This window comes from Carassius auratus, chromosome 17 (genome assembly GCF_003368295.1).
Source record: "Carassius auratus strain Wakin chromosome 17, ASM336829v1, whole genome shotgun sequence".
Taxonomy (NCBI): Eukaryota; Metazoa; Chordata; class Actinopteri; order Cypriniformes; family Cyprinidae; genus Carassius; species Carassius auratus.
In genome coordinates, this window is record NC_039259.1 from 22,287,350 (window position 1) to 22,309,447 (window position 22,098).

Sequence of the window (22,098 nt, forward strand, 5' to 3'; positions counted from 1 at the left end):
AAAAGCTCTACACCTGTATAACCTGTCTAGCAGTGCTAACAGATGGGAAGCACTTATGGCTGAGACGGGAACAGTGTCTCTGGGGGAACGTGGTGAACGGCACACCATCAGAACTGTGTGATAAGTTACACAGCCTCGTATGAGCACAAAACACTCTGAATCCACTGAAACCTGTTTTTCCACGCACAGAATCCTCAATATGTTGGAAGCGGATGAGTGAGTTGAGGCTGCTATGGAGGCTTGAACGCGGTATTGTTTGCTCAATATAGTTCAGATCTCTGGGGCAGCATCAGAATGCTGGAGTTTTTCACATTCACTCAAAAATGGGTGGCAAAATTGGGTCACGCTGGGAACGGCTTCCTATTTCTGTGATATTAAACATTGTGTATGGAAGCTGTGCATCATGTTGTGTTTGATTGCTCCCTTGACCTGGATACGCTGTATGAGGCATATTTCTCTTCTATATTTTATAAACTTGTTAAAATAGAGCAGCTTATGTTTTGTTTTGGACTTCTCGGTTACTAAAGTTTGCAGAAGTCATGCACTGAAACGGAAATTCTGCCACTTTTTGTCAAATAATGTAAGGAGAGCTATATTAGCTTGCGATCTGAGGCACAGCGTTACTCATTTATGCTTCATGAGAAGTTTATTTTGTAACACAGAAGCCCTGATGGAATATGGAGTATTATCCTGAAGCTACATTTATTTTTCATCAGTCTAACTTCATTAGATTTATATTTGATTTCAAACACATTCTCTCCTATTGAAGTTTTTTCAAAGAAAACAAACTTTTGACGGCTATGTATGAAAATATGGGCCATGTCTCTGTGCACACATGCTTTCTGCAGAGAGAGACATACTGTAATGAATTTGGCATCTTGACAGTATTTCTCGACACTCCTGACATGTTGTAGACAGCGGATCTCGGTTCGTCTCCTTCCATGCTGATGTATTTAATAACCCCTGTGCATGTAGCAGATTAGCAGGGGAAATGAGAGGTATTTATTAGATACTCAGCATGAAACTCATTCAACATGGTACTTGTTTGTGGCCCCCAAAACGCTTAGATGAGTATTAATCATTGACAATAAAAAAAAATACAAATTGCAAAATGATATGCTATACAGAAAGAATGATAAACTGCACCGTTATCTCTTGATTTTATCCTCAATAAGCAAGGTTCTCAGACTAGGATGTGAATCAGCAGCAGGTTGATTTGCTCTTTGCCTGCTGCTTCAGGTTGATTTGCATGTTCTGCTCTTCTTCTTTCACTGATTCCTCATTGTTTTGGAGAATGTGCTTCACGAGGAATTTAGCAGCTTCATCCAAATTGATATTCTCCTAAAACACAAACGAAGCCACAAAACTCCATTGTAATGAAACAGAAGTGGAATAGTAGATGTGACATTATTATACACTTTATATTATAGATAGTAGCTGACATACAATTTCTCATAAAACTATAAACAATATTTTCATAAAAAGAAATATACATTGATATGCAGGCATTCAGTCTTCAGTGGCACATGATTATAATTGTGCTTAATAATTTCACTTTATCATCAATGTTGAAAATATTTCTTATAAATAAATGATTACTTTTATTAAGCAGTTGATCATTAAATTGATCAAAAGTGACAATAAAGACATTTATAATGGAACATGAGATTTCTATTTAAAATAAATGCTGTTCTTTTCAACTTTGTATTCATCAAATAATCTTGAGAAAAAACGGAAGCAGTACAACTGTTTTTAACATTGATAATAATCTGTTTAATAACAATTTTTCTTGAGCAGTAAATACGCATATTAGGATGATTTCTGAAGATCTGAAGACTGGAGTAATGATGCTGAAAATTCAGCTGCGCATCACAGAAATAAATTCCATTTTAGAATATATTCAAATAGAAATAAGTTCTTTTAAACTGTAATAATATTTCACAATATTACTATTTTTACTGTATTTTTTATCAAATGAATGCAGCCTTGGTGACTTGAAGAGACTTCTTTTAGAAACATTAAAACTTGTTTAATGTTTACATAAGTTAAAATACAAAACTAAACCAAAAAATCAAATTAAGTGTATATTAAGTATGTAATTAATACAAAAACATAGAGGAAGGTCACTGGTTGGGTGAGGACTGAAAAACCCCTGTTTCTTACCTAAAATAGGTGTAAATATGGAAATAGCACAATAATAATCAAGTCACCTTTGCTGATGTCTGAAACCATTCAATGAAGCCCTTCCCCTGGCAGAGATTCTCCAGAAGAGAGGCGTTCCTCCGACACACTTTAGTCTCATCACATTTATTGGCCAGAAGTACAACAGGGACCGGAAGGCCGTTTCTCAGCATTACTTGACCATCAAGTTCATGTTTCCAGTTAAGAGCTCCATCCAATGTTGACCCGTTTGTCACATCATACACAACAAGTGCACCACTGGATCCCTTAAAGTACACGCGGTTCAGTCCCCTTACACGCTCTTGGCCTAAATAAACGAGAAAAAACACTTCCATCAGAAAGCCCCAAACGAGCCTCTGAGATGCAAATTAACCTTAGAGAATCAAAAACTGATCAGTTTACAGTTGTGCTAGTTTGGATCTTACGGCATGACATGTTTTTCTTACCTGGAGATTTATAGTCAATAAATATAAATCTAAAAGTAAAACTTTAACTAAATGATTGATAATGGCCAGTGGCATTAAAAAGTTGTATGCACTGATGATCTATTATGACCTATTAAAATAAAAACCTGCATAATTCTATTATACTAATTTCAGGTTAAAATAAAGGCTTACCTGCTATATCCCAAAGGTAACTTTACAAGGTAAATCAAATGTCAAAGTTCATCCATTTTGAGCGATTCAGGTGCAAAGCGTGCATAAAGTGACAGTGAGACACACAGGTGCTGAAGACGATTCTTTAACATGGTCATATGAAAGCAATAACTGGTCACATTTTGGGAAATTATTCACTAAACACCTACTGTACAGCAGAAACAACCCTGAGAGCTTATGTACAAAATAAACAATATTTATCATAATCCTGACATGCTAAACAATTCCTGACAAATACAGAAACAGTATATCTTAAGATAGCTACATCTAGGCTCATATAGTATGCAATGATTGATTCTATTAAAAAAAAAACATAGTAGCACAAATGTTTTCTTAAATCTAAAGTATAGTTTCAAAACTATAGTATGCAATCTGACAACATGTATTGCATTACAACAGAAAAAAGAGAAAACTTACAGCATCATCATTTCAGATAATATCTAAAATGTTACTTGAATACAATCTTCTATAATTGCTTAAAATCCCATAATAATTTAGAAACTGCCATGTCGTATAGGACTTAAATGGTCATAACAAGAGGATATAACTGTCTATGTCGTGGTACATTCTGGAGAAACTGCCGTCGGTGGCCCTGCTGAGCATGATCTTCATTAACACATTGACTTTATAAAGCACACAAGCATTAGGAGCTGATATGAAACATTTAACCAACAGTTAATAGACGTTAACAAATACAGACAATAATGTCTAATGGAAAAAGTCCATGAAATAACTCTTACTTTATGTTATGACCATTTTAAATCCAGTAATATACAATATATATTTGCATTTTCTTTATTATAAAAAAAACAACAACAAAACCTAAATAGAACAAAATATATATATAGACTTCTTATTGTACTTTAAACACACAAACTATAGAAAAAGTACATAAAAACAATACAGCATGAAAAAATGCAGGTGGTTCTGACATTGGCACTGATTTTTTGCAAACAAATTTACTATCTACACGTATTGTAGTTTACTGCATACACATGCTGCATGATTTGATGCTTTAACTACACCTAAAACTGTTTGATCATCATGTTTATTTTAATATAGACTTTTTAAATACAGTTTATAAAAGTTACGACTGTATAAAATACCTTAGACACATTAAATAGTCACTGATAAAGTTGCTGCACATTGTTGGAATTCCTAAAGCTGATTTTTTTTTTGTTTTTTGCTACAGTGGTTGTTTTCTGCAAGTCCTTTAGATGATTTGATCTATTACGAAAAGCATAAAGAGCTCAGAATATACAGCATTACAATGACTGGTGTTGGTTTCATGTCAACTACTGCTGCCACACTAAAGCAAGTGATAGTGACACAAATCAAAGAGCACCTACTGTACACATTTAGTTCCTGCTTTTACTCTCTCACTGGCATTAAGGTCCAAAATTAACTTTTCTTTGCCACACAAAAATGGCAGGATGTTAAACTGTATTTTGCGTTTCAGGGTTATTATTGTTAACTAAAACTGAAAACATAAATACATTTTTTTAATAAAAATAAATAAATAAACAAATGTAATGAACAAAAAACAAACAAAACAACTGAAACTTATTTTATTTTAGTTGGTTGCCAAGACAGCATCTAATATTAATTTAGTTTAATTAAGTACTAAATGATCTAAAATTAAAATAACCAATAAAAGTTATAGACAATTAAAGCAAAAAAAGAAAATACTAAAACGGATAAAAACTAATAAAAATGAGAAACAAAAGCTGAAACTGTAATTAAAATGAAAATGGAAAATTTAAATGAATTCAAAGTATAAATTAAGAACTATAATAGTATATTAGTTAACATTTTCGTTAACTGCCAGTTGCAGGTGAATTTACTAAAAAATGTTCAGCCATTAAATAATATTTTGTTTTATTGTTCATTTCTGGGTTATTTTTGTTAACTAAAAGTGAAATCATAAAAAAAAAAATAAAAAAAATCCAAAATAGAAATGAATATACTGGAATCTATACAGGAAAAAAAATAAAATAAAAAAAAAATTATATATATATATATATAATATATATATATATAAATATATATATATATATATATATATATATATATATATATATATATATATATATATATATATATATATATATATATATATATATATATGATAAAAACAAAACAAAATTACTAAAACTTAAACAGAAATTAAAATGACAACACAGTATAAAAACTAATTATATTTAAATAAAAAGTATAATAGTAAATCAGTAATAATAAAATAACACTGGCCCATTTAAAATAAGTTTTAATTTTATGTGCATTTTGCACTTGGCAAGTCTTAATTTTGGACCCTGTTGAACATACATTCCTTTCCATACTCTCTCTTTAAATCAAGCATATACTGTAATATTAAAGCACTCCAGTGCAGGCGACTTGCAGTCACATTATTGCACAAACTAGTACAGTAGCTATTATTTCACAAAGCTGGAGCTGACATGATCTCCTTAAATAGATTTCAAAGGGTCGAGGAGGTTTGCTTATAGTCTCTGAGAATGACGGATGCGTACGTCACGCTCGGCGGTGTGCATAAGATGGACTCGGACATGGGGGAGTTGGGAATGGGGCTGCCCGAGCCGAGCGAATCCCTAAACGGAGAAGGTGGCATGAGGGCCACAGAGTCCTCCATTGTCATTTTAATCTGCACCAACTCCTCCTCATCATGGATCTGCGCATTGTCATACATGTAGCCCTGAAGAAGCCCAAACTGGTCATTTTCAACCTCCTCCAAAGGGGAGGTGGGTTCGTCCGGGTATGCATCCATGTGCATGGACAAAATCGGATGCGGGTGCAATATTTGGGGCTGAAGGGAGGAGATCACCTCATCACCCAGCTCGGGCAGACTTATGATCTCATCCAGATCGGGCATGCTTGAATTGAACTCGAGCACCTCTTGATCGGCAATACAATATTGAGGGAGAACACTGTTTTTTTGTGGCACGTGTTGCTCAGGAGTGTAAAACGTCATATCAGCAACCGATTTGATCATAGGCTTGCCCATCAGAGGAGGACTGCCCGGGGGATTGTATCTGATCGGGTCGCCCTCATCCTCCTCGGCTACATTATACAGAGTCTTGGTGCTTAAATGGGAAAACTCCATGCCGGGGTTATTGAAGGTATTAGTTAGGGGTTTGATGACAGCCGTCTGATTGGATCCGGCTTCCTGCCTCTTCACATGTACAGACAGTCTGTGCCACATGTGTTCCCCTTTCGGAGGATGTCTTGAACCTGGTTCAGACCATGACACAGACTTTCCATTAGAACTATGAACAAAATAAAGACGACTGTTATTTCACAGGAACCGAGAAAGGTGAACACAAGAACAACATTTCTGGTTCGTGTAAAAAAATTGTGCCATGAATATATACTAAATATTAGTATTCAGATATTTGGCATATGCTTTAAAAAAGTTTATTTTTACAGATCATTCTAATATGACCAAGATCGTAAACACAGTATACAGTAAGCAATTTTATATTAAAGTGACACTTTACAGTGAGGTCCAAAAGTCAACAACTACCTTGAAAATCTATTTTTTTCAAATGAACTTAGAAAAACAATTAATTGGGAACAATTCTGATCCTGCTCTATGATGACTAATCAAATGTATTTGGAGTACATTTTTGTAACGAGGGTCAGATTTTCTTCCAGTAAACCTCAAGATGCTTTTTGAACATCTCAAATCATGCCAAAAAAAATGATTTTCAGATCCAGTGCTGCTGCCATTAAAGAAAGATTTTTTTATTTAAATTCTGAATTTGTGTGAAAATTCAATCAACTTTTTACTCAAACGTTTATATATATATATATATATATATATATATATATATATATATATATATATATATATATATATATATATATATATATATTTCAAATAATACTCCATAAAAACAAATGCATAATATAACAAATACATTCAATTTAATTTATTAAAATATTACATATTATATTAAAACACAGGAAAATTGAAGCATTTCTATTAGTGCTCTCAAACATTTGGACCACACTTTATATCCCAAAATATACGTTACAAATAAAAGGAATTTAATCTCATTCTATTTTAATTTTTCTCTTTCCATCTGGAAGTTATTTCGATTCTCAGCAAAAATTCAGATTATTCATAACAAATGAATCAGTCTGGCATCAGGGCAGAAACAGCTTGCATTATTAACACAGAAGACTAATATTATAAACAAATAGTTGCAACTCTAAATTTTGACGAGAGCCATTGCAAGACAGCCGATATACATGTACATATATTATGCATTCTATATTATGCAACAATCACAATTGTAAAACAATTAGTCACAACCATCTTTTACTTGTTTATAACAAGTCCTTCCACCTTTTTGCTTCTTGCTTTATTTGTCTACTGGTAAAAAAAAATGATAGCAAAATCTCTTCCAGTTGACAAATGTCTACTATTATATACAGACTATCATACCAACCAGCAGGGGAACAATAACAATTCTTGCTCTTTGCCTTTACATACATTTAAAGCTACTATAGTCCTACAGTCTCTCCCAGCCCTGCTGCTCAGACGCCCCGGGTGTGCAGGTTTTAATTGTAGTTAACCTTAATTGAGATGTTAATTGAAGAAACTCCTCTAAATGGCATGATCTTAAGATCTGGAGGGAAGCTGTATTAACAGAACTGGACCCATGGGCTCTAACGCAACAGGACGGAGAGAGACTGTGCTAACACCGCTGAGCTACTTACTTGGCATTTCCAGACGCGTTCTTCTTGCGTTTGAACATGTTTAGCAGGGTGTTGCTCCTACAAGCAATTTTCCCATCACCCACATGCATGCGCACCACGTCTGAGGTGGTGAACGCACTGCGTACGTTCCTCTCGGGCTTGGCGATGATAATGTACATTTTTGGTGTGAACATGCAGCCGAGAGCCACCGTCACGCTGAGGCTCACGGAGAACGATGTGGTGATGATCTTATAGTTGGAACCGAAGTAGATCGGCACAAAGGCCAACCAGATAATACAGGTGGTGTACATGGTGAAGGCGATGTACTTGGCCTCGTTGAAGTTGGCAGGGACGTTGCGAGTTTTAAACGCATAATAGGTGCAGCTGAGAATGAGCAGACCATTGTAGCCCAATGGTGCCACCATGCCCAAATTGCTGGTGTTGCATATTAGAAAAACTTCTCGAATGCTGGGGTAGGATTTTATGGGCTCTGGAGGCTCCAAGATGATCAGTGTGACCTCCAAAGCCAGTTGCACGCTGATGAGGATGAAAGCGATCACCACTTGTGCCCAGGCGCTCATGAAGCGTGGTTTGCGTGTGCATATTTTCTTCTTGCTGCCGGCTAGAATGCGAGCGATGCGGTTGGTTTTGGTGACGAGAGCCGAGTAGCACATAGAGGCCGAAAGACCCACGAGAAGGCGCTGCAGGTAACACGAGGCTATGGTGGGACGGGCGATGAGAGTGAAGGGGCAGATGTAGCCCAGGAAGATGCCAGCCAAGATGATGTAGCAAAGTTCACGACTGGAGGACTTGACGACTGGCGTGTCTCGGTACAGTATAAAGATGAAGGTGACGAAACTGGTCACTAGGATGCCCAGACATGAAAAAACGACAGCCGCGATGGATTCAGGATGACTCCACTCCAGGTATTGCAGGGGAAGGGGCTCACAAACTGAGTAGACAAAACAAAATGATTAGATCATATGTGACTAAGAACACAATGCATTCAATAATTAATTGTAGTGTTTACTAAGACAAGCATCCCTATTATTCACATTTATATTGTGCTATTAATGGTGTGCCAATAATTTTCTAAGCATCAGACTTTTTATCTGGTAAACAATAAACCCAATAAACTCTCTGAGAGTCAGTTGGTACTACTACATTACTATAATATTGAAGGTTAAAATTGACTGATTGTACCAAAGTAGTCAAACCTGTTCATTAGAAGGGGTGTCCGAATACGTTTGGCAATATAGTGTGTGTCTATAGTCATAGGGTGTTAGACATTATGAATTAATGCTTCCACCAATAAGCAAACACTCTAAAAGGTCAACAGGAGGTTGAGATCAATGCATGCATTGTTGAATATTCATTAAAAATGGTAAAAGCATACACTCTGCATTGCTTCGTGTTTTTGTAGGACTGGCCATCTGAGTTTGACCAGCTCGCTTATGCACCAAGTACTAAAGTAGGTTTTCAGCTCACCTAAAAATAAACAGCCCTTCCACTTAGGGACCGGCCGTAAGAAAGAACCAAGCCAAAGGAGACTTGAGAGACTGCAGCAGGAGAGAGGAAACCAATGCTTCCTCATTACCAACACCAGCATTCATGAGAGCTAGACACTTTTACCAGTGATAAAACTCAAGTTGAGTTTAAGGACAACAATTTGTAAATAGAAACACATGAATCACAAATTAAACTTGTATTTGTCCCATGCACATGGTTTATTATTGAGCTATGTTGAATCTGTGCATTACTGCTGTAGCACAGAATGGAGCTGCAGAATACTATAGTGAACTGATGAAAAATACATTGCTAGAAACACTCTAGGCTGCTGCATTGACATTGACCATCATAGTGTATGAAAATAGGACAGAGAAGTAGCCGGTGAAGTAGGGCTGTCACAGGCGATAAGTTGCACGGCGCAAGCAATCCGTAAAAATGATAAATGGCCTTCAGGTGTCATGGGAAACCTTCTGAAAATAGGACAGTGAAGGTCTTTTAAAAGCCAAATCAGTAATGTAAGAGCTGGAGAATGGGATTCTGCATGGATGTTTGATGACGCATCTATGATGCTTTGATTCAGACACATGCTTTTTCCTTTGACTTTCCAAAAGCATTAAAGTGATTTAAACTATGTCGAAAAATCTACTTTTTAAATTTTTTTTGAAGAAAACTAATTGTGCCTGTCCATGCAAAAATCACCACTGCAACTCTATTATCATTTAAAAATAATAAGTCTGATGGCTTAGAAAGATATAGCACTGGTAACACATAATACGCACATTCTGATTGGTCAGATCGTCTGTCAATCAAGCTCTTTGCAAGCGGTCGGTTTAAGGTGTCATTCTTGTCTGGCATAAATGGTGACACTGGATTGTTAAAGGTTGTAGACCAAGTTATATCTTTGAATATTTAGCTTTACGGAAACATTTCAAATTTAAAATGTTAACTATGCCACACAGCCCCCCAACAACTATGAAATCAAATAGAGATAAAATTGAGACTTTTGCTTCATTCTTCTGCTGATTCTAGTAATGTCATGTCTCCTCTAGATCTTCAGAAGAGTTCTCAACCTCAAGAAACCAAATTACCAAAGCCAACTAAAATGCAAGATTTCAGTACTTTATTAAACACTTCTCTTAAAAGAATGTACATTTTCTGAGCAATATTATGCAACTAAATTTTACAGGTCTATATATCAAGTATGGTCTCATTTGTGTCTATTGTTATTTCTCCTGAGGAATATTAGGAGAAACAGCTGTCACAGATGATCCTTCAAATGAAAACCAACCACATTTCAGTTAGCACTACACATTTTCATAGTTTTAATTTATTGAATGTTTGGGCTAATATGATAATGCTTTCAGCTGCTAATAAGAGTGTAGTACTTTCAGCTACAACAACTCAAATTCATCATTCTGCCAGGTCAAGTCTGGGCCTGAAGTTTAACAAAATTTGCTATTGCAAATGAAATACCTTGCAGTTCTTTGTCTGGCCACCATCCCAGCTCACAGGCTTTGCAGGTGAACTCATCCTGGACATATTCATTGTCCTTACAGGCCGTACAGATCCAACAGCAGCTCACCTCCCCTTTCCTGATCACCTGTGAAGACACATTATACACATTTGTTTAAGAAGAAATGGATGCAGTGGAAATAAAGTGTTTTTGCTAATAAATATACAAACTGACCTTGATCTCTCCTTTGGAGCAGGGCTCACTGCAGACAGATCGGACCATCTCACTGCGGTTCATCTGGATCATATAGTCATCGATACTTAAAACGCCTTCATGCCACGAGCCAACGTTTATATAGTCATAAACGCCAGGCTCCACAAACTGCAGGTTCATAATGTCATACCTTTAAAAAAGAGAGAAGGAAATTAATCTACAATACAACTATTATCGCTCATAGTTGGGGTTTGCAATTTAAACAAACCCCTAAACCTAAGTATTAAACTTCAGCATATAATTCATCCTATCTTACATTTTCTTTGGCATGAATAATCCAAAACATTGATTATTGCCACCAAAAGACAGAATTATGGACAGAACAGCCAGAGTGTTTTCCAAAGTCAGGTCACTGCATTTATTGGATGCACAGCACACTCCATGGTGGTTTAAAAATGAATGAATTGCTATTTTTGTGTTATTAGTTTAGTGAATAAAACGTAAATTTATGTATGCCAGTAAGTAAGACTGACCTGCCTGGTAAGTCCCCGTTTTCATCAAACCACACATCTTCTCCAGACACACCAGTAAACGAGGTCTTGAGGAGAAAGTCCAGCAGTTTGCTGCCGTCAATGGGGTCCATGGCGTCACACAGTCCCACGTGACCCGGACACAAGTGCTGATGCATATCATGAAGACCGTGAGCCATGGCATAGATGGCATTAATGACGAAGCCCATCTTACTGTCCTGGACATAGTTGTCCTCCAGGCTTTCGTAACCTGTGAGAATCAGAAAACCAAAAAGCAATTATTAGAACATCAGTACAATGCAACCTGAGTGTTTTAGTCAACATGAAACAACATTTGCAACCCATTTTACATCACTATAGATCTTAACAGCTATTTGACTACTGGTTGACAACATCCAACCGCCTACATGGCCTAAGTGATGTTAGTCTTTTCATACAGGCAATGTTGTTTTCTTTCAAATAATGTGAACTAATGAATCATTGACAGTAATTACATGCATTAAGTGAATTCTGATTTCATGTTGACTGCAGTAAATCATTCAGCAATACCAGCAAATCCTGGAAAAAAGTTCCACATTTTGCAGCTAAAAGGCTTTTACTAAAATTAAAATCACAATGAAAATCTCCACTGTAACAGTTCAGCCATGGTATTTCCAGACCCCATTTTATAGTCATTTTTGAGCATTAGAAAGGGAACGATAGGGTGTCCAAAGACATAATTATTCCTAAGGCACAGGAAAAACAGTTAAGTAAGTTCTGTCTTTTTCTATTGGACAGCGAATCAAAAGACTGCAGCATTAAAACAGAAGATCAAACGAAATGCAGTTGCCCTGGCGAGGCAAACCATTTATGTAACCCAACGCAGCATTTAATTAGTAATGGACATGATGGGGACATTATTATTAATTGAGCAAGGAAATTAACTATTCATCCGTGTTCTCATTCTTGCCCATCTCCCTCATGACTCACAGTAAATGTGTCTGACAATAAAAAAAAAAACAAAGATTGCTGTGTTAATTCAAAGGAACGGGCAATGTCAAAGGACACCCTACAGTATCATCTGGTGATCTGTAACAAGCCAGCAGGAAGCAGTATCAGGCACCATAACTGATAAATATGGTGTATTTCAAAGATAAAACATACATATTCAAAGAAAACGCTCAATGTGATGGCTCTAACATTATATCTGTGAATTAAAGTGCATTGCAACAAGCCACGAGTGAAAGCTAAAACCTAGGCATGCTTTGCTTGTAAATACCTCATTTTTTGGGATGGGCTCAAACCATAATATAACAGTGACACTTTGAGGAAAAACTTAAGAAAAACATGAAATACATGTTTTATTAATACTAGAGGCATATTGCGAGGATTTCTCTGTGTTTCTAACCCCCTGGCTCTCTATTAGATCATTTTTTTCTAAACCAATTTCAAAACTTTTATTTGGTATGTCAACGTTTTGTTTACATGCAACGTGAAATAATTAGGACTGGAGGCTTCAGTAAGGATATGATACTGTGCTATGATATCTATTCCCAAATATCATCTCATCACAAAATTAATCTCATCAACAATTCATCAAAATCATTCCAATAATCAGATTAAAAAATCTGAAAAACAAACAATAGATGAACAACATTCCTAGTTTAGTATAATTTATTTTAGATCCTTAAATATTGATTTTCTTATGAATAAAGAAATAAAGTCACCATATACTTTACTTTACTATAACCTCGTCTACCCTATTTACAATGTGACACCAGATTATAATGTCTGGTCACAGTTTTTTTTTTTTTAATTAGTGAGTACCAAATAATTTTTTTTTACCATAGCCACAGTATGACATCAATACATATCTATTTTTCTTTTTTTTTTCAGTTGTGAATGTTTAGCAGATGCATGGTGCAAGTGTAGCCGAATCTGTAGAAATAAGAAGTGTGACCTCTTTATTTCTTCTCTCTGAAGGCTCTGATTCATATTAGCACAAGCATCTAAAAATGCTTAAAAGAGTTCCCCACTGGAACATGCAGCAAAGCCAACTGGCATGATAAATCTAGCTGTTATTGGGATATAAAGTGCCCTTATAGATGCTCATTTCTTATTTGGGGGAAACAAACATCCCAATAACTTCATATATTAGAGGTCAACCGATATTCAGTGCTGCATTGTGACCTGAGCTTATTTACAAACTCTCTTATCTAATAATGTTTAGTGATATTAAAATATATAGTAAAAAGGCAGAGTCACACAACACAATTTATTTTGAAATCATATGGTTGTATTATATCAGTCGACCTCTATCTATATTGCTGACGTATCTCCACGCTAGCTCTTCAGAAAAATATTCACTTACCATCTTGGAGTTCTAGACAAAGAAATAATAACAGAACAGCAGACTATGACTATTTCTCTGTTTGATTATTTGTAACAGTTTGCATTTTGTGTTTATGTTTACATTTCAAAAAATTTTAATTAACATTTTGCATAAAGATTGCCTAAAAAACTAACTTTTTTAAGCAAAGCAACGCTGTAAAAATATGGAAAAACAACATGAAAATAGCATAAATGTAGTTCATATAATAAAGAATTCTATAGTTTAAAAGCATGTAACAAGCTAAAACATAAATATATTGCTTTGTGAAACTAAATGTGGCACTGCAAATGCAGAAAATAAAGTGTTGTCTCAAAACTCTGCTGATGGTAAATATGAACCCAGCCAGATAGAAATGTGCCATAAAAAGAGTACATTTACCTATATCGCCTTTTCAGTCACCAGATATGGTTTCAAAGATACAAAAGGAGCAAAAACACAAATATATGATTTTAAATGATTATAAACCCTTCTGTTTTGGAAAATAACAGCTTATAGCATGCAAAATGGGTCATTCCTGTTCTGCCGTACATTTTAGGCTGATGATAAACTTTCTTTGCAATGTTGCCTTCAGTGGGCAACCAGATGAGACAAGGGCCCGCAACTGATCTAAAATATCCAGATAGAAATTTGTTGCCCATTCTCAATGGGAAAGTGCCCAAGCAATGATGCTTAAAAAAGTCGCCCCATGTATCATCAGCCTTAAACTCAGTAATTTGATAAAAACAGGAGAAATTATTATTATTATTATTATTTTTGCATGACAACTATAGCTACAAACCAAATAATCCTTCAAATCCACTGCTCACACTTACAATTGTTTGTGCCAGTCCAAAATACCAGTTCATAATCCATAAAAATATTTCCTCCAGTTAAAAAGTCCACCATCTGTTGTCCTCTCACATCAAAATACACCAACATATGTGTTTAGAACTGTTTTAAACTGTTTTCAATTGTAAACGGTGCTTGATCTGTGCATATTTTTCAGTCTGGACGACTTTTTCACCGGAGAAGGCAATAAAGCACTCGTCTTTTAACTTAAAACGCCTTAAAGATGGATTTGCTTTTTCACTTCACAAGACATCAGTTGATGGACTGGAGTCGTGTGGATTACTTGTTGCGAATTACCCCCCCCCCCCCACCCATTTTTCATTTTTTTGATGAAAAAAACGAACTCATCTATATCTTGCATAGAGTAAATATTTAGCAAATTTTATTTTCTGCATGAAGTTTTTAATTTTTTTTATTTTAGAAATTCAGAACATTTACCTGAACAAAGTAACACATTCTGTAAAATTCACCTCTATGTTCACTTATTTGTGATTTTTAAGATAATATTTTATCTAATATATTAGGTCATCTATGATGGGGACATGAACGTGTACTGCATATTTGGAATGACCCATATACAGCCTCGCTCTCCTCGTACCTGAGCAGTTCTTCTTATAATTAGTGTTTTCTTGTGGATGTCCCGGGAGGCGGCACTGGAAACGGTGCTGCCAGAATTCAGCGAACCAGGGGTTTCTATTGTTGGTGTTGAGCTGTAACTGCAGGTAATAGTCATCGAAGGACGTGACCTCCTCTGTCTGTAGCTTCATAGTGATACCACCCACAGCTTCCTGCTCGTAGCCCTCCACGACCTCATCCCTGTCCGCCCAGCCGTCACTGAAGGAAAGGGTCACAAAGTGTCTAATCAGTCACCTAATTACCACCTTTTTCCTCTTCAGTCTCTCACCTGCAATGCCTGAATAACACTGACACTCGAGTGCATTGACCTACTTTAGCACAGGCTGAAAAACAGACTCAGCGTGCACAACACTTTGTGTTAGATGGTTCATCAGTCAGTTGATTGATATAATCTTCTCTGGTGCTTTTAGCAACAACATTCAAAATATTTTACAACTGGCTGCCTTTGCACGGAATAAGATGCTATTTCAGCATATCAAAAGAGCATGAAAATATTTACATGAACTATATAATAGTAAGATGTAACCCCAGGCTGTTTTTTAGTCCTAGTTCATCCCTACTTGAACGTGTGTTGTTTGAGCGTGTAATGAAGGTGTCTTTCTGTGGTCATGGCATCATCAGCACCATCTGCCTCTCAGCATCTTCTCGGCAGCATGCCAAAAACTGACTATTATTAGTGGACACTTCATATTTCACAGATGTCAATTAATCAAGAGCAGCTGACCAAAGGAATGCCACAATCAAGTGTTGCTTCAACTTTTATTAAAACTGCTTCAAATTTTAGGTCCCAGGTGTTTATTTTTTTATTAAAAAAAACAAAAATATTTTAGATTTTACTTTTGTGTATCAAACTGACAAATGGTGTTTGATGATTTATTGATTGGATTTAACAGATTACACTTTCAATAAAACATTTCCAATTTTTTTTTTATGTTTTGGCCAAATCTTTGTTCCTTGTACAGCTGTGACCAGCAAGCATCAATGACGTGTGGTGTCTGGAGCACCATGAATTGAAGCAATGATTCAGTCAAGGGCTTAGAATTTATTAGGGATACTATGTCCCTACTAATGTCAATCGATGTTAATAGTTTTGATCAAACAGTTGAGTATATGTAATTACTGCTATTGGAATTTTGACTGAATTCTGAAATCCTAATATTGATATTACCTGAGAAGTTAAGGTAAATATGCTAAAAATGTACACCTTTGAAATGGAGCTTTTCAAAACCCCAAATCAGTTAAATCATTGCATCGCAAAATTATTCACTGTTATGAAGCACTACAGTCGGATAGCATATCACAAATCAGTTTGATTCAGATCGGGAATTCAGAGCGCTTCGGAGCGGGTTCGACTTCAAAGCACTTCAGATCTTCAGAACAGGTTTGAGAATCTTTTCATTCAGATTGGGACTTCAGAGCACGTATCACAATTATTTTTTCTGTTTTTTTTGTTTGTTTTTTTTTCCGTAAGGGATATGTTGCCAGGTTAACAAAAACAGTAATAAATGTACACCTTAAGAGGACACATAAGATGAATAGATACATTTTGATTGCTTTAGGATTAACAGAGCTTTGGATAGTTTTCCTAAAACAACTCTAAATAAATTTTAGAGCCAGATATTTGTTTATGTATGTGAAATTTGGCTAGCAGGAAACACAAATTAGTTGACTTTATTTTTCTATATTCTCTTTTGAGTAGTCAAACAATCCAAAGAAAACATCTTTAAAACTGCTGCTGTAATGTTGTTGGTTTTACATAATCATATAGTCAAAATAATGCGAAATTATAGTCTGATGAATATGATAACAAATAAAAAGCTCCGTTTATGAATTATATGTTAGCTATGTTAGCTTCCAAAGTTTTGGAAAAGCCATGTTTTCCCCATCATTTGTCATGCAAAACAAAAAAATATATTATATATATATATATATATATATATATATATATTTAAAAAAACACTACTAAAATTAATCATGAGTACTTCTTGTGCAACACACAGGCTTGACCTTTGACCTCATTTTTGAACATTTCTAACTTCTGCAATTAAATGACATTTGAAAACTCATAGTAGTTTTAGAATCGAAATATTTCACAATTCTGGATACAAGTGAATACAAATTAGCAATTACATTTTGTTACAATATCATTCACTAAATTCATCTCAAATACATAATATTCAAACAAAATCATTTTAATTGTTACTGTGCGCACACTGTTAAAGGGATAGTTCACCCAAACATGAAAATTCTGTCACTACTCACCCTTGTGTAATTCAAAACCTTTATGAGTTGCTTTCTTATTTTGAACATAAAAGCAGATATTTTGAAAATTGCTGGTAATGTAGGAAAATACATACTATGGAAGTCAATGGGAACCACCAACTGTTTGATTACCAGCAATCTTCAAAATATCTGCTTTCAGCCTGGTATAACTATTATTTCTTACAGTTAAGTTATTAAATGATATAGCTTTGAATTAGCCTCCTTTAAAACAGTCTCCTTGACCCAGAATAAAGCAGCCTTGTCCAAATGTTCCTCTTTTCAGTCCATAGAGACTGTTTTGGCATCAAGACAGAGGTATAAAATACTTTACACCAACAAGAGAGGGTTCAGCTGATTTCAAAAACTCAAGGCCCAGTCATCCATCATTTTAATATCTCATTAATAGAAACCTGCAGCATCAGGAAATCACAATCATTTCTAGCAGAATCCCTCTGATAGATCTGATGCTTTATAAAACGATTAAGGATTATGTTTTAATGCTTCTAAAGGCCCCCAGCATCCCTGAAGTGTCACATTTCATTAAATTAAAAATGAATATTCACCTGCCGATGAGGAGGAATTCTCCGGCTACACCGAGGCGTCTCATGGCCATGAGGAGACCACGAACAGTCATCCCCTCACAGAAACACACCACCACGCGAGCTTTGGGCAGACGCTCTCGCAGTTTCCTCAGCAGACGGTCAAAGTGTTTCTCCCCAGCGTTGCTGTAGATCTTGTCAGAATGTGCGATACACAAACCTTCCTGAGATGCCAGTTCTTTAAAGGCCTCCATCCCGCTCTCACCATAGTTCCCTGAGGAACGACAGCCAACACAAGAGCGTCTAAATCAGAGTCTCTCAGTGTCCATGCAATGAGTTTGGCACTTTAGTCTGATTTAAATTACAAGTGGCACAACTTACCTTAATAGTCTAACAAACAAAAAAAAAGTTGTCTATTCGGAATGTAATAACTTGCTCTTTTTCTTTTTATGAGTGTAAACTTCCACGTTAACATTGAATCGGATTGTGAACTGGAATGAACATTTTTCTAAATTTCAGGTATTGTCCATTATTATATACATCAGATGATATTAATCCTCAATGTTTGAAATGACTCTTATGTTTGTTATCGGTGTATATGACATTGGACTGATGATGAAACAGATATTTGTTTCACTGAATGATTTGAGAGCTCAGGTTGTGATCCTGATTGTGCTTTCGAGTGCTGTTAAGAAGATTAGATTACTGTGTCACTTTTTAATCACAGATTGGGTTGTATTTGGAATAATGTGACAGGATATGAGACCAACATCAATCTCTTGATAATGATATGGTGATTAAAAGACACTCAGCATGCATGCATGAGTGTTTGACCTTGTACAGGAATTGAAGTGATATTTGGATTCAAGTTCTGTAACCTCTGGTTCTTCTGGTCTGATTTCATTTTACCGTCCCAAACAGGCATATTAATGTTATTTTAAATGCAATCTGGGCTATTTTTGAAAGTCAGACTGAAGCATGGGATGATAATGAGAAAATAAAAATCACAAATAAGATCTATATCTATTTAAAGCTGCAGTCGGTAACTTTTGACGCTCTAGCGGTTAATAAACGGAACTGCTTGCATCTTGCGGAAGAACATTGTAGCCGGAACTACTTCTCTCTGTTTATGTCTATGAAGAATCACAAAGGTACTGGGTTACTCCGCCGCGGTACCCCCGAAGCAATCTAAAATAGTCCGAATATAAACACTTATTATAGGTGCACCCTAGTGATTAAGGACAAGCTAAAAACACGGTTTGGAAAATGGATTCATGGTGTACTCGCTTATTATATAATTTTTTTACATTTTGAACACAAACAAAGTTACAGACCGCAGCTCTGATTGGTTGTTTCTTAATGGGAGCGGATGCATTTCTGCAAATGGCAATAGGACACTGGGAGGAGCCAGAGGAGCTTGATTTTTTCACAGATTATCTGTCTCATATTGTACTGTGAGGACATAATGACAGGTTTAACAAATATGTAAAAAATATATTTTTACAAAAGTTACCTACAGCAGCTTTAAAACCTGATCTGAGACTAAATAGGGTGCAAATGGAGATTTCTGCTTAATTCTCCTGAGAAACAGATCCCAATAATCTCACAAGAGTTTCAAAGAGATCTTAACATCCTAAACTGTGCTTGGTTTTGCAAAAAAAAAAAAAAAAAAACTAGTACATGTTAAAGACCTCACTACATTTTACATAAAATTATTTTAAGACCAGACGATCTGACATGCAATGCACAATTCCTTTGTATAGCTCCATGATGAGAACTGACTAATTTGTGTCTGTTTTTCTTTTAAGTGTGTTTTAGGAGAACCACATGCTGATACTAACTCATGTATATAACTCACCCTCGGTGTGAACTGCTGACACATACGTCCAGTTGTAGCGTTTCACGATATCCAGGAGAGCTCTGGCCTGAAGAGTGTCCGAGGGCACGACCCTAAGGAAGTACTTATAGAGGGTTTTATCGCTCAGATCAATGCTTGTAGCCGAGTACGCAATCTGAGGGATGTTGAACAGCTGCAGCAGGTTCTGAACTTGAATGGCCACTGAACTGGATCCAGGTCCGATCACACCAGCGATGGGTTTTTTGGTGGCCAGCACCTGAGCGGGAGGATTTGCCTCGCCGCACCACTTCGTCCCGTCTTTGTCATCACGGATGGAGATAAGCGAGTCTCTTATGAACTCAATACTCTGTTCCAAAGCAACAGATGAGTGCCAGCAGGAGTCCCTGATCTCACATCCCAGAGTGATGTTGGGAAGAAGATTGGGATCTGCGTTGATTCTATCTAGTGTATAAAACATCGCTTCCACTCTTTGGATCCCGTACTGTTCTCTGATCTCCCCGCACTTTCTTTCCGCGACCTTCTCTGCTGCAGGTTGATGATGGACAGAAAACAGGGCTCCGATGATTATGTCACCATCCATCCTTGCCACAGAGCGGGAGGCTGCTCTGGGTACCACTGACCTCTGATGAACATCAGCTGATGAGAGGGGACAGGTGCAAAACAATAAGACTGAGAGACATAAAAAAAGGAGGACATTCATTCTCATCACCATCATCATCGTCCTCATGGTGTCTTCAGATGTCTTCAGTTAAAATCAGCTCCATCTTGCTGGTAAGAGACAAAGATATTTGTTGCATTCCAGTCCAGCCGTCATCATCCAAACAGCTTCCCTGCAGAATGAGGATGAGAATAAATCACTTCAGATCACATTCTAGCAGCAGCTACAGATGCGATAACTCTCATGGTTTGTTCTTTTTTAATTCATGCCAGTATATTAAAGTCTGATGAGCCAGAACCAGGACAATGACACAATCGTTCGTAATGAAACTATATAACCTTATTATTTTTAGATGAATATTTGATATTCACAGACAATACATATGCAAATCATCCTAGATATCTGCGGTGGACTTTTCTGAATCAAACAGAGATTGAAACAACTTACAGAAGTCTCCTTAACATGCTCCATGTGTTCTAGATGAGCTGTGCTATGATTCAACTAAAATATAATAGTCAGCATGCAATAACTCCTAACAGGACACTGGTTTAGTGATCTGGCTGATGCATTATATCTGTGTCATGCATTCAATCCTCATTTAATCAGCTCACCTGAAATCACAGCACGTGTCGATGCATCTCTCTCCCGAGCTGCTGGAGCACACACTGAGCCTCCTGTATTCATCCTCCAACATGAGCGCAGGAACCTCCTCCTCTATCATCACGGCTCACACACCAGACACACAAATGCAGAGGAATATGAGAGAAATATTATACATCACGTTTAGCCAAGTATGTGTAATGCGTGCCTTCTTTAAAATTAACAACTAATCTATAATGCATTTTTGTTGTCGTCTTAAAATAGTACTTATTGCAATATTATCCACATTCCCCTTCAATTATGAAAATACAGATACACAGATTTCACACAATTGGTAATTTCAATAGTTTGCAGTAAGAAAACATCAATATATCACATACCTATACAAAGATTGCATAAAATAAAATATTCGACAACCTCCTTGACGTTCTCTGTGCTCATATATTCATGCTTTCTAAAAAAGATGAACATAGATATAGAACTGAATTATTATCAATGCTTCAAATATCAAGTAAAAAAAAAAAACCTGATAAGAATATTGAATTGTGGGGCACTTTGGAGTCCATTGCAATAAGCAGGTGACAGGGCCCTCTGGTGGTCAGATTAACGTACTGCACTGCATTCACACACTTATTTGACCTTGAAACATCACTGATTCTCCATGTCCCATAATTTCACTTGCCATTAATTATTAATAAAACAGCAACATTGCTAGGTAATACATTTGCAAATGTTTAAAATAAATACCTGACACGATCTGTATCTAACAGACTCTGAATTATGAGTGATGAACATAAACAATCTTTTGTTGAAAACATTTTATTGGTCATAAATTTAAAAAGGACAAAACTAATATTAGTAACATTTGAGGTGTATTAAGGTAATAGTCACCAATAAAAACGCACAGCTCATTAAAACAGCCTGGGTGCTGATAAATATTTCTGAAATCAATATTTCTGTGAAATGCATTAGGTGGCACCATAGACTGTATTCTGTATTTGTAATTTCACCTTTACAGTGTTTAATTAAGTACCATGTAATTTCAAACTATTCTGCATTATGTAAACTGTCAGTGTTTGACATCT

General features: G+C 36.1%; 2 protein-coding genes across 3 annotated transcripts; both read right to left on the bottom strand.

Moving 5' to 3' along the window:
- Nucleotides 1-1,200: 1,200 nt before the first annotated feature.
- On the bottom strand, nt 1,201-2,929 carry LOC113116902 (ras-related protein Rab-32-like). Its single transcript, XM_026285202.1, has 4 exons — nt 2,904-2,929; nt 2,799-2,818; nt 2,211-2,488; nt 1,201-1,341 (listed from the first exon to the last, which is right to left on the bottom strand). The coding sequence occupies exons 1-4, from the start codon at nt 2,927-2,929 to the stop codon at nt 1,201-1,203; spliced, it is 465 nt and encodes a 154-aa protein (XP_026140987.1).
- A 2,162-nt stretch (nt 2,930-5,091) lies between these two features.
- LOC113117609 (metabotropic glutamate receptor 1-like) lies at nt 5,092-21,067 on the bottom strand. 2 transcript variants are annotated; one of them, XM_026286394.1, is made up of 10 exons: nt 21,025-21,067; nt 19,756-20,585; nt 17,922-18,171; nt 15,059-15,294; nt 14,011-14,019; nt 11,265-11,511; nt 10,753-10,921; nt 10,539-10,665; nt 7,578-8,508; nt 5,092-6,118 (listed from the first exon to the last, which is right to left on the bottom strand). In XM_026286394.1, the coding sequence occupies exons 2-10, from the start codon at nt 20,480-20,482 to the stop codon at nt 5,314-5,316; spliced, it is 3,501 nt and encodes a 1,166-aa protein (XP_026142179.1). In that variant the 5' UTR covers nt 20,483-20,585; nt 21,025-21,067; the 3' UTR covers nt 5,092-5,313. The 2 variants fall into 2 exon arrangements, with proteins under 2 accessions (XP_026142179.1, XP_026142180.1); XM_026286395.1 differs by lacking the exon at nt 14,011-14,019.
- Nucleotides 21,068-22,098: the final 1,031 nt, after the last annotated feature.

Coding starts and splice junctions, on each gene's coding strand:
- LOC113116902 (XM_026285202.1), bottom strand. CDS start 2,929: ATGTTAAAGAATCGTCTTCAGCACCT. Junction 2,489..2,798: donor TTACCTTTGGGATATAGCAG/GTAAGCCTTTAT, acceptor TCGTTTATTTAG/GCCAAGAGCGTGTAAGGGGA. Junction 1,342..2,210: donor GGTTTCAGACATCAGCAAAG/GTGACTTGATTA, acceptor TTTGTGTTTTAG/GAGAATATCAATTTGGATGA.
- LOC113117609 (XM_026286394.1), bottom strand. CDS start 20,482: ATGAGGACGATGATGATGGTGATGAGAATGAATGTCCTCCTTTTTTTA. Junction 18,172..19,755: donor GTCAGCAGTTCACACCGAGG/GTGAGTTATATA, acceptor GTCGTTCCTCAG/GGAACTATGGTGAGAGCGGG. Junction 6,119..7,577: donor AACGCGTCTGGAAATGCCAA/GTAAGTAGCTCA, acceptor TTTTGTTCATAG/TTCTAATGGAAAGTCTGTGT.